The sequence below is a fragment of the Phaseolus vulgaris genome, chromosome 4 (assembly GCF_051622355.1).
Source record: "Phaseolus vulgaris cultivar YP4 chromosome 4, ASM5162235v1, whole genome shotgun sequence".
NCBI lineage: Eukaryota > Viridiplantae > Streptophyta > Magnoliopsida > Fabales > Fabaceae > Phaseolus > Phaseolus vulgaris.
The window spans coordinates 22,381,761-22,394,186 of record NC_143501.1 but is presented as its reverse complement, the minus strand read 5'-3'; the positions used below and the strand labels follow the sequence as shown (position 1 = coordinate 22,394,186).

At 29.0% G+C, this 12,426-nt stretch overlaps 1 protein-coding gene and 2 long non-coding RNA genes across 3 annotated transcripts; all 3 read right to left on the bottom strand.

Moving 5' to 3' along the window:
* Positions 1–1,245: 1,245 nt before the first annotated feature.
* Positions 1,246–4,186, bottom strand: LOC137837348 (co-chaperone protein p23-1). Its single transcript, XM_068646326.2, has 6 exons — positions 4,026–4,186; positions 2,346–2,532; positions 2,100–2,265; positions 1,982–2,019; positions 1,823–1,880; positions 1,246–1,600 (listed from the first exon to the last, which is right to left on the bottom strand). The coding sequence occupies exons 1-6, from the start codon at positions 4,028–4,030 to the stop codon at positions 1,485–1,487; spliced, it is 570 nt and encodes a 189-aa protein (XP_068502427.1). The 5' UTR covers positions 4,031–4,186; the 3' UTR covers positions 1,246–1,484.
* A 6,182-nt stretch (positions 4,187–10,368) lies between these two features.
* LOC150027966 (uncharacterized) lies at positions 10,369–11,081 on the bottom strand. The gene is made up of 3 exons (XR_016520552.1): positions 11,025–11,081; positions 10,877–10,947; positions 10,369–10,795 (listed from the first exon to the last, which is right to left on the bottom strand). It is a non-coding gene; the product is annotated as an uncharacterized LOC150027966 (long non-coding RNA).
* A 133-nt stretch (positions 11,082–11,214) lies between these two features.
* Positions 11,215–11,857, bottom strand: LOC137838328 (uncharacterized). Its single transcript, XR_016520553.1, has 3 exons — positions 11,594–11,857; positions 11,451–11,518; positions 11,215–11,292 (listed from the first exon to the last, which is right to left on the bottom strand). It is a non-coding gene; the product is annotated as an uncharacterized LOC137838328 (long non-coding RNA).
* Positions 11,858–12,426: the final 569 nt, after the last annotated feature.

Here is a 12,426-nt window from a genome sequence, read left to right as displayed (position 1 = left end):
TATGACTAAGGATGTTATACACTTTGTTCTACAGTGTGTTGTGTACCAGAAGCAAGTACATCCCTATCGACAGATTTCAGTGGTTCAAAGGGAAAATATGACGCTCATTCTTTGGTCCTTACAGAATTGTGGAGTGGGTAGGAGCAGTAGCTTATAAGTTGGAGATTCCAATCCAATTTCGAGTGCATAATGTTTTCCATATTTTACAGCTTAAAAAACGTGTAGGAACCGCAGTTTCCAGTGAACTTCCTTAAGCAGCAGATGGCACAATAAGGGAAAAAGAACCTTCTTTGCTGATAAAAAAAAAGGAAAAAGAACCTGAAGCTATACTGGATAGAATGACAGTAAAAAGAAAAAGGATCACAATAAAAAAGTGTTCGTTAAATGAAAACAAGTTACCTAAAGAAGCTACCTGGGGTTCTATTATAATTTCAAGTTTCCATTTTTTAATCCTTGAGGACAAGGATGCTTCCTAGGATAGAACATTGTTATCAAATAACTGTAATTGTCAGTTATTCTGGACTATCAGTCCCTACAATAGGAACTGTTGTTATGTTGTACAGTAGTGAAAAAATTAATAATCTATAATCTTGTATTATCTTTTTCCCTTAATCAAGTATTAAAATGTGTCTTCAAGGTTCCACTTTTGTGTATGCTTTTGGTGTGTAAATACACCTAGAATTACCTCCTTGTCAATCTAGAATTTCGCTGTTCATATCAAAGGCATGCAAATGCGCCTTTCTTTCATTCCAAGCATCCAAAAATCACCAACTTTTCCCATTTTTCCTTCCCTCGTTTCTTCTCTTCGTTTTGTGAACAAAAAAATCCATATTTTGTTTGAGAGGAAAGCAACGGAGGAGAAAATTTTAAAGATTAAATTACCCAGAGAATAGAAAAAAAAGGTTTTTATCTAAATATCAATTTCTCTCTACTATTTCCTTGTGCTATATTTGTCCCTTTTATGTAGGAATCTTTTGGAAAAACTGCTTGTAGAAGAAACTAAACCCATCCTTTGCTAGTTTTTCTTTTTCACAAATACTTGTGAACAAGCTTTTCAAACAGGACCTTAAACTAGCACTAATTGAAAACGTCTACAGTAGTTAAATGAGCATCCCATATCTTAAAACATTGATCAAAACTCCTAAATTTACCTTTTCCTAAAACGAAGGTTACTTCTACGTTCGTTATCGATCATTAGAAGTGTAGTTTCATTGAAAAGTATAGAGCTCACTGTCCACGGCATTCTAAGCAAAACATACACATAAACATTTCCATTCTCAAATAGTACTATGTACGGCCACCGCATATATGTGTAGCTTGTTAAAAAATCCTGGGTCAAAACGCTGAAAATAAAATAAGTTAACATGCCAGCACAGAACCATTAGTTAACCCTGCCAAGGTTTTCAGTAAGCAACCTTTCAGGAAAGCTTGTCTTGTCCTTTACATAGTAGAAGCCATGTTAGGGTTCAAGAGTGTCAAATTGTTTAAGCTTTAGAATCAGGTGCATCCTTTGGATCTGTGCTTACAACATCCTTCGTGTCTAGTACATTACCAGTAGATGCTTCTGCTGCATCCTCCTCTTCTGTGTCACTCTCATCATCTGCACAAAAGTACCAAGAGTATAGTTAACTTTAGCTAAAGCAAAATTATAGAAACTGTGTTACTTGGGTTCGGTTGCAGCTAGTTAGCTAGTAAAGAGTATGCTAGTTAGTTGGAGTCCCGAAGTCACTGAAGAAGAGCTTCATGTATCACTCCATGAAAAAGAAAAGAAAATTCATGCTGTATCAAATAAATACCATGGACAAAACCTATATATGCTTACCATCATCGTTGCCTGCAGCATCAAAATCCAAGCCTTCACCCCCTCCCATGTTCAACTTCTGCAGTGGAAATGAATTTAAGGTCAAGACTCAGAGAGTTGATCTAGCAAAAAGTACATGATGTGTAAACTATTGTTTTGAGTTTGAGATACAGTACTAACAGAAAAATCAATGTCGCCAAAGTCCATGTCAGATGTAGCTGAAAAGGAAATACGGAAAATGAGACAAAACAATGTAAAATAAAAGCTTAGATTCAGAGAAATTTTGAAAATAACTAACGTTGATTTTCTGGCTCCTCCTCATCTTCATCTACCCATTTATCCCAATCAACTTTCAGGAATACCGGAGTTTTGCCTCCCTTCTTCAACAATCTGTCCCACCACTTGTTCTCAGTCTTTTTTACCAAGTAGCAGATGTTTCTTGAACCCACACTAGCTTTGCTATTCTGTGAAGACATTAAAACACCGGTTAAAATATAAATGGAAAAGGTTTTAAACAAAAAAAACATCAGCTGGCTGCTCTTACATTTACATCAATCTCGTCAAACAGATCAATGTCAACTTCATAGGGAATCTTCTCTGAACCAGCAGTTGCAGAAAAGTGAAATTTTCCTTCTGGCTCTAGTTTGAGCTTAACATCCTGAGCATCAGGCAACTCAACTGTTAAGTAGAGTACATCAGACCTCTGAGCCCATTTGACAGAAGGATGGCGACTGTATGATAACCAAAAATATCAGGAAGAAATTCAGAGTATAACTTCGGAGTAGACTAGCCAAAAGCTGTTTGGCCAGGTGAGAAGAAGATTAATAGACTAGTGAGAGAAGTGTTTTGGGATGGGAAATAGATTCTGTCCATGTATAAATAACTGCTAATTCAAGTAGAGAATGTAAATAAGTTTTATTTCCAAACTTGAGACTACAAAAAGCTTCAAAGGATTTGGATGAACACCTTGAGGAACACTAAACAAGAATGGAGTTTTGACAATTCACTTAATCATCAATAATTATGAAAACAACTAACACTTCTTCCAATCTCTTTAAAGGCTTAATCATTAACTTTAATTTCTAGCCTTCGAAGTAAGCCCCAAATAACTTATTTGAGTTGAAAAATTATGTAAAGAACTCATCCAGACAGGATCAGCATGCTTCATAAGTGCTCGTTGAAATGGATAACTCCAAGTAAATTGAAAATAAGTCCATCAAATTGAAGCGTAAATGCAGTAATGAAAAACATTAAGAATGAGAAACCATCAGTTTGGTTCATGATAAAGATCAATAGCATTGACGGAACCATGTGGTTTACCACACCTAATGGAATGTGATTGTTGGACACCAAATTCAGATATTTTATTTTCCAATTTTTCATCAAAGTGCAAAGAATTAGTCTAAAATTAAAAGTGACTAACTTTTCTGTAATGAAGTAGCAGGAAACTAAAAGGTAACCCATAAAATGACTTCCCAACAACAAAATAAAAAATAAAATAAAAGTGTACAAAACAGATAAATTAGATACCGACAGCTGACCTACTTACATGCAATTTCTTGACTTCAGTCAATCAAAGAATAAAATTCTTGGATAGAACAGATTTCGGCCCACCAGACTTGATCATAGACAAGATTCTAACGCTAAAATGATTAATTTACGGCCAAAATCTATTATTGTCAGTGATGATAGATGAAAGGGGTACCACAGTGAAGACATTTCCAAATTGAACAACAAAAACATGAAAACTTTGAACTAATTGTTTCCTCCATTTCTCGCTCCGCTAACAGCAAAAAAGAAATTCCCAATTCACAGTGATTTTAATTTTATAATGAAACAAGCAAAATAAATAAAATACAGAGAAGCAGGAGTAATCTAAACCCTACAAAACCTTGAAATAAAATGAAAGTCATCAGTTTGTAGCAAACCATGCGAAGATCAACAAATATATAATGGTATTATCGGTTCAAAGAGAATTTAAAATGCTAAAAACCCTAATTAGTTATTTCCTAAAAACTTTTCAGACCAAAAATAAAGAAGAACAGAACATGAAGAAGTAAATACAATTAAAAGAAATCCAAAACAACACAGTACTGAGAAATTTATCCAAGTTAAAAAATATTAGTAATTAGCCAAAACAAGAAGAAAACACAGCATGCATGTGCTCTAAAATTTTGTGTTGAACCACAGAAGGGAATGAAAATGCATATGTTGAAAATCGCACCTCATCTTAGAATAATTTTTCTCTGGAAAACTCTCAAGACTAATCGGTTTGTCTTGTTTCCTCTGGTTAGGGAAGCGTTCCCAACACCTATAGTGAGTGAATGATTTGTTTTTGTTTTGTCTCCTCTCTAGATTTTCTGTGTGCACCTCTTCATGATTATTTTACATAAAATTGTCTAAAATAATTTTTTTTTCTCCTTCTAGCTGTAGTATTGTTTGTTTAAAATTAGTCTAAATTTTTTATTAACTATTAAATTGTCTTCATTAAATCAGATTAGTTTTATTAATTTATTTCACCAACAATATTAATTTTGACTAATATCCTCTAAAAGTTTACCAGGTGTTGTCAAAATTGACAAATTAATTTAGTTTAATAAATTAATGCAAAGACCACCTCACAAATACCTTTTATGAAATTAAAGCAAGACTTTTATGAGACAAATTAAAAGATATGATCCAAATTTTATTTTAATTTAGCCTTAAAAAATTGAATAATTCACTCGTACAAAAGTCTTTTTATATGAATTTTTTTAAAGAGATTCTCCATTTGTTTCTTGATTAATGCAAATAAAGTTTCATGCGAAGTTATTTCACAACTACTGCTGATTAATATAGAGAATCACATTTTGTATTTATTGATATAACATTCAATATAAAATATAATGTTTTGTGTTAATTAATTATATTAGCAAATATTAGTCGTATTAGGAATGCAAGTATGTGTATGAGTCTTACAAAATATTGAATAAAGATTCACAAACTTGTTATCTTTAAGTTTTTTTTTTTATTGGAGGTAGTATGATAATCTTTTGTATGGGTTGATTCATGATTTATAAATATGAAATTTTTTTAGTGTATTTCCTTCAAAAAGACATAACTATGGTTTTAGAAACGATGTGAGGGAAGAACTTTTTGTATCAAAAATCTTTTTTTGAAGAAAATTTTAGATAAGTATAACTCTTCAGGATAAATATGAATATAAGTCACCACTTACGTACACTTAATTAAACACTAATATCTTTTTTGAAAATTACAAAGTTGAAACACATATAAACTTGAAATATGATTTAAGATCTAGAATTTACTGTTTAAAGTTTAGGATATCAAATTTTGTTCAAATTCATCATACCTTTATCGTTTTATTTTATATAGACAAAGTTGTTAGTTAATACATTAACTTTTTCTTTAAGAAAAGTTATCATGTTAGGTATTATTGTGAAACTTGACATATCAGTTAGGTTGACACTTCAAGAATCAACAAGCATCTGTCATCACATAAAAAAAATATTATTAAAAAAAATACAAGCAAATATGGGGACTAGACAAAAACCCATATATAAAAAACATAAGAAAAGTAATATTTAGGTAATTTATACCTATTAATAAAGAATTCTAAGAATAAACTATATGGAATGTAATTTATACCTATTAATAAAGAATTCTAAGAATAAACTATATGGAAACTTATTATACCAATAAAATTGTTCATTATGAATTAACCCTAAGTTAGCAAGCTTGTTAGCACATGCATTGCCTTTACTAAAAAAATGTGAAAAATCCCAAGTCTAATTTTCCCATAATAATCAAGGCATGATTCCACCTATTACGAAGAAACCAAGAAACATTAATCCTAGCAGTATAGAAAATAAATATTTTAATTAAATTAGATTTATAAGGTTATAAATAGGAAACAAGACATTTTATTATTTATTTTTTTATAAATCATCATCTATATGCACTTTATTCCCACCTACTTACTAAGATTATGCTACGCTTTTCTATCATTGTTCTATTTAGATTACGATAATTAAGAGGTGATTGGGTTACATCAATCTTGGTTTATCAAAATTTGTTTAAGTATATTTTACCTTTTCTTTCAAATCTCAAGTTCTTTGTTTTTGTTTTTCCTTATACTTAGAGGTTGAAGAGACTTCACATGTGTGATTAGATAAGAATAAATGAATCAAGATGATATAGGTTTGTAATGTTGTGTTTAGTTTTCAAATTAGGATGTATAGGAGTGGGTTAAAGCATATTTCTCTTTTTTTTTCTCTTTTCATAGTCGTTTCCTTGAAAAACAAGTAATTTAAAAGTAATGGAAGTTAACTTAAGCTCATAATTAGATATAATTGAGATTTTGAGAAAATGGATGTGAAATAATTTGTAATTGGTTAATGAGTTTAAAATCATATATTAGGTCCAATTTGATGTTTTAAGTTTGTAAAGGACAAAAAAATTGTATAGATTTACATTTCATAGAAAATTTTGAAGTTGGATTGACGTGTAGAGTTTTCTTGAATCATTCGAATTGATTTATGATTTATCCTTGATTTTGATTATGAACATGTTAAATTTGAAAAGATTATAACACAAAAATTAATTTATTTTAAGTAGAATATATGTAAATATGATAGTTCATACTTAGTAATTAAACTTATTTGGTTTATTGTGGAAAGTTTAACTCGCTTTGTTATGAAAATAGTGTCATTATGATTTTGTTCATATTTATATATCTCACTCAATTGAGTCATCGAGTGAGACAAAAGTGATAATTTTTAATACTATTGTAAGTTCATGACTTAAACTGACTAGCTACTCATTTAAATAATGATATTTCAAACTTAAACACTCAAATGTACTTTGATAAAGGAAGAAATTCTAACCATTTCATCCATTCTAAGAAAGAATCACACTCCATAAACCATATTCCTATGTGTTTACAGTATTTATTAATTAATTTTTTAATAAATAAAAAATTATAATTTATTGTAATGGTTATGATGAAATGAATTATATTTGGATATATGACTCAAACTTATAATAAAAATAATAATAATAATAAATAAATAAAATAAAGAGGATAATTATTATATAAAAATTAAACAATAATAATAAATTAGACTATTTTTATAAAATTATATATTATATTTTAACTAAAATTATATTATAAATAATATATAAAATAAAATTAAAATTAAAATATTAAATATTATATATTATATATTTGTTGGTTGAAAATATAAATTAATATTTTTAATTTTGATTAATAAAAGTACTTAATTAAATTATTAAAACTGGTTAAAAAAATTAGGTGTAACTATAGTTGGAGAGAAATTACTTTAATAATATAGCCTATTGTATTATTTAATCTTTAACTTATAATATTAATTATAATTTGATATTGTTTTCACAAACTTTCGATGTAATTTATATAAATTGTCCATACAATTTTTTTTCTAAATTACTTACAATACAATTAAAGTCTTATATTTGTATTAGTAACTTTATTTGTACAATATTTATAATTTATATTTATACATTTTAAAATATTATATAGTTTTTAAATTTTATTATTTCATTAAATTTGATCATTTATTTGAATTTAAATTTATAAATAATAATAATTTTAGTGTATTATGTTTAATGTAATTTATAATTATTAAAGTACTTTAAATTTATGTTTCAAAAATTAATTACATAAATTTAAATTATATATACATATATTTCTTTTTTCTTTAACCTTTTCCATTTTTATTTTTACTTTTCTTCTCTCACCTCACCCATCACTCTCACCCGGCTCTCACCCGGCATAATCACACACTGCACCACCTCAATCCTCCTCATCAACCCCACCACGGCTTTAACAATCTTTACAAAAGATGAACATTCTTCTGTCTTTCAACTATATATTCTCTATATATTCACATCACTTTATTTAAATGGAACATATGAAACTAAATTCAGATGTTTGGAACATTGATCGTCCTAGGTCTTGTTTTAACGATATTTTAACAATGTGATATAATTTTATACATTAACTATTAAAATAGACAAACTTTTATAATGTTTTTGGTTAAAATTTGAATGTAATTAGTATATACTGAAAATTATCATTATGATACTATTTATCAATATAACTTAACCATTTCAATAATTTTTTAAATTTTATCTATTTCAATAATTAATATTTTAAAATTATATTATATTATATTATATTAATAAAAATATTTCAAAATACCAATTAGTCTCGCAATTAAAAAATATTAATGAAAATAGTTCATTTTTTTTATTTTTGTGGAAATTTTTATTGGTCGAGAAGAATAAAAGCATTCGGGTTTTTTAGTCTCCATAATAGATTTTATTATAGTAGGAAAGGATTTTAAAAATGACTTTTTTTCTAATTTTAGAGATCTTAAAATTTTCTTAGAACGTCTCATTTTTATAATAGTGAAATTATGTCTGCTTGGTATATGATATGGTAAATAATAAATTCTTATATTTAAAATCTTTATTGAGATTCATATTTTGTCTAAAAACTTGTTTACTTTATTTATTTGGTCTATGTGAAAGGTATAATTTATGTATTTTGTTTGGTCCTCCAAATTAGCCTCACCCTATTTCTTGTGATGATAACTAAGTAACTAATTAAGTTCATTTCAAATTGAGTTAATTAACCTTTATCGTCACTTAATATTTTATAAATAATAGTAACGTAATAGTGGTAGTTTGAATTGATCTTTTCACCTATTTAATAATTTACTCATGTATAGTAATTCATTTTAGTTGGTTTGTACACTATCGGTCAAACTTTTGAACTTTTCATTACAAAGAAAATCACTTTTAGCGACCACCAAATTCGACCGCTAAAAGCACTATAATTGGTCGGTCGCTAAGCATATTTGCGACCGAAACAGTCATCAAATAAAAATGGAAGCGAAAACCCTAGTCGCAAAACATTTAGCGACTGAATTATAAATTGGTCGCAAATTTGCAACCGAAAGTTTAGTGGCTAAATCGGTCGCAGAAAATTTGGTCTCCAGAATTTAGAGACCAAATTAGCAACCAAATTTTAATAACAAAATCGGTGGCTAAATCGGTGGCTGATAGCGACCATCATTTTCGGTGACTAATAGCGACCACCATTTTCGATCGCTAATGGATTAAAATAATTAACTAAAAAAACTGGTGGTGGCTAATTCAGTGACTAAATGGAGACTCCAATAGCGACAAAATAATTTCGGTGGCTAAACTTTTTTTTTTTTAATTACAGCGACCAAACATAAATTTGTGGTTATTTTTATATGTATTATTATTAATACCTATTTAAAATGGTATTTTCACCTGTTTATAAACTTAAATAATTCAATTAAAATTGAAAATTCATGCTCATAAAGCTTTAACCAACATTAATTATAATTTTCCACAAATATAATATTTCTATAAACTTAAATTATTCAAAAAAAGTATAAATTTATACATATTAAACTTTAATCTACACTAAATCAATTCATATCATAGAACCTAAGTAGAAATTAAAAGAGAGTTAACTTTCCTACTTAAAATACCTTTTAATAAAGAATCTAATTTTAAAAAGTTAGCGAAGCTCACGGTTGAAATGAATATCGTAAATCTAAGTTATCATAGACGTCAAAAAAAATGGGACATACTAATTATCCATTCAGAATCATGTCTACTTAGATTTACTTTGAATGTACTATTTCGTTTTAATTGGAAAATATTGTGATAAGAGACCAATTTATTTATCTAAATAGAATTTTATATAAGTTTAAGTTTTTTTTATAAAATCTCTAAACTTAGTTTATTTTCTAATGTGGTTTGACTTGATTGGATGGTTAGAGCATTTATATCCTGTAAGTCTGATTTATGACCTTTTATATTTGATGGTTTTTTTTATATATAATTTTATAAAAAATTATTCCCTGTGAATTATAATTGATGGTTAGAGCATTTCATACCCTGAAACCAATCTATAATTTTGCCCTGTGAATTACTCTCTTTTTTTCCCTGTAAATTAATCCTACTAATTGGGAAAATATATGGAATATAGAATGGGATAAAGTAAGAAAAACAATTCCTACAGCATTGCCATATATTTATTAGTTTACACCAATGCAAATTAAGTGTTAGTAATCCAATTTTAAATACAATAAAACCAATCATATAAAATAGAAACCCGTGCTGCAGCTTAAAACTAATGAAGCAGATCTTGAAGTAACAATAACATATGCATTCAGCTACCTTAAGTTCTACATATAGAGAACCAAAACATAGATAACTTGTCTCTTGTAACTTCAACATGATTTAAAAGAGGCTCCACAGATATAACCTGCCAATTTCGGTCTTAGTACTTTCCCTAAAAAATGTATCATTTTAAGCAGTGAATAGAAAAAATAGATTGAGTACTTACCTGCCAGTTACAAGTTTTCTATATAACCCTTTGGCCGCATAATATGACTCACCCTAAGCTTAATGAAGCAGTGTGCTTTAAGTAAATGACAACTGCATATATTAGGTGGATAAAAATAATATTTAGGTAGACTTGGTTTTCCAATTTCACATGGACACAATTCCTTGTATAGAAAGATGAGATTATTTAATAGTACATGAAGCAAAAGCTTAATAAATAATGCAGATTATTTTATGGACAAAACAGAATCAAAGAAATCCAAACAGAGAGGGCCTGTAGAGCAGGAATAGAAAACAAACACTTCATCACTCAATTTGCTCTTCCCACTTTTATCTTTCTCAACTTATTCAAATGTTTATAAACCCCATTGGCTTAATGCTATAAATTGCATCATTCTCTCCTTGATTTTCTTTCTCTTCTAACTCCAAAAATCTCATCATAATTCTCCTTCTATATGCACTCATCATAATTCTTCTATCTGTTGAGTAATTATTACCTCCCAGCCTTGAACTTTAGAAAATGTTCTTGCTTCAGTCTCATTTCCAAAAACATAGTCCATATATCTGAATCCAAGAATGGACATCGTTAATAAAATCAATATGTAAATTTTTCTTTAATAATATTAAAGAGAGAAGGATCCTTACAGTAGCACTTTCATCAGTGCATCCTTGAAGAACTCACAGATAAAGGGAGTGGAAAGGTTCATCATGAAGGTCTGCAAAACATGAATGGAATACTTATTCTTAGAAACTGGTATTAAAATGAGAATGCCAAGTTCGAATCATATCTAACCTTGCTATTTGCAGCTGCGTGTTCAACAACTAATTGAATGGAATCAGGGGATACACTGAGAAAAAAACATAAATATAGAAGTACTTGGCCTTTTCAGCTATTCACAAAACAGAACACATGATAACAAATGTCGGCTATCTAGATTATTCAGGTATATGAGATAGAAAGAGACACTATATCAACTAGGTACCTAATGCCCAATTTTCTGGTTTGATCAAATGCTCTGACTTATAGCAATTTTGCAGCTGATAAGTTAGCAACGAGTGACCTGTATTAGATGCAATCAAATAGGAGGCTTCAAATACTTGTTTTGCGATCAAATATATGTTAATATGAAGTATACTATTTACAAAAAGAACATAAAATATAATTATTGATTTCTATAATAAGTAGAATAGAAACTCAAGGAAAGCTTGATCGTCTCACCTTTCACCACCAACCACACAAACAACACAAGTTCCCATAGGTGCAGTATCGATTTCATAATAGTGAACCTAATTGTTGAATGAATAGAAAGTTAATTTCAGAAATGGAATTCTAAGTGACAAGATAATCAAAGATAAACTTACCTTTACACCATTAAGTGAACATCTCTTCTTCATTTCCTCCCCAAATTTGTCCTTTCCTATGCAGCCTATGTAACCTGTGGCATTAGGTACTTGAAGCATCCACTGTTACAAAGTGAAGGCAAATGATTAGCTACACAACTACTGCGGACTCAACTCATTACATAAAAGAAAGTACATACCTGAGTAACCCGGATTGAATTCTAAGTAGCACCTACCGATGAGAAAATTATAAAACTCGTCAAGATGAAATGTGCACTTTCATCTCTTTTCTTTCCCGCTCTTTTAGTAAAGCTAGAATCTATGACTAGAAATCTAATAATTCGGATCGAGTGTATTACCTAGCAATGTACTCCACATTAGATTTGCTAGCCAATTTTCATACCTAAGATGATTGCCAGATCAGATGAAAATTTATAAGAAAAAAATCTTATCCTAAAAAGAAAATAACCTCCGATAAAATACTAGCCCATAAAATAAATGTAGTAAGGAGAGAAAGCTAAAAATCTTTCCAGATCTAGAGGTTGAATATATAACCAGTTATAAATCAAGTTCTTAATTTACAAATTTTCTAAAAATATGTACATTGAGTATTTAGTAAAAGAAATAGGTAAAACTTGTGATTTTCCTGAACAACATTCTAGCATAAAGCATTAGCAGAGGGAAAAACAGATAAGAAGTGGGAATAGCGGTTTTATACATCCCAAGGACTAGAACCACATCATATTAATAATATGTATATGAAATTAAGAAAATGCCACACTCAGGGCCAAAATAGCCAAAATAAGAGTAGGTTATTAGAATCAATCAATCCTAACCATGAGAAAATCGAAGGA

Coding starts and splice junctions, on each gene's coding strand:
- LOC137837348 (XM_068646326.2), bottom strand. Junction 2,266..2,345: donor TTGACGAGATTGATGTAAAT/GTAAGAGCAGCC, acceptor ATGTCTTCACAG/AATAGCAAAGCTAGTGTGGG. Junction 2,020..2,099: donor GGAGGAGCCAGAAAATCAAC/GTTAGTTATTTT, acceptor TTTCCTTTTCAG/CTACATCTGACATGGACTTT.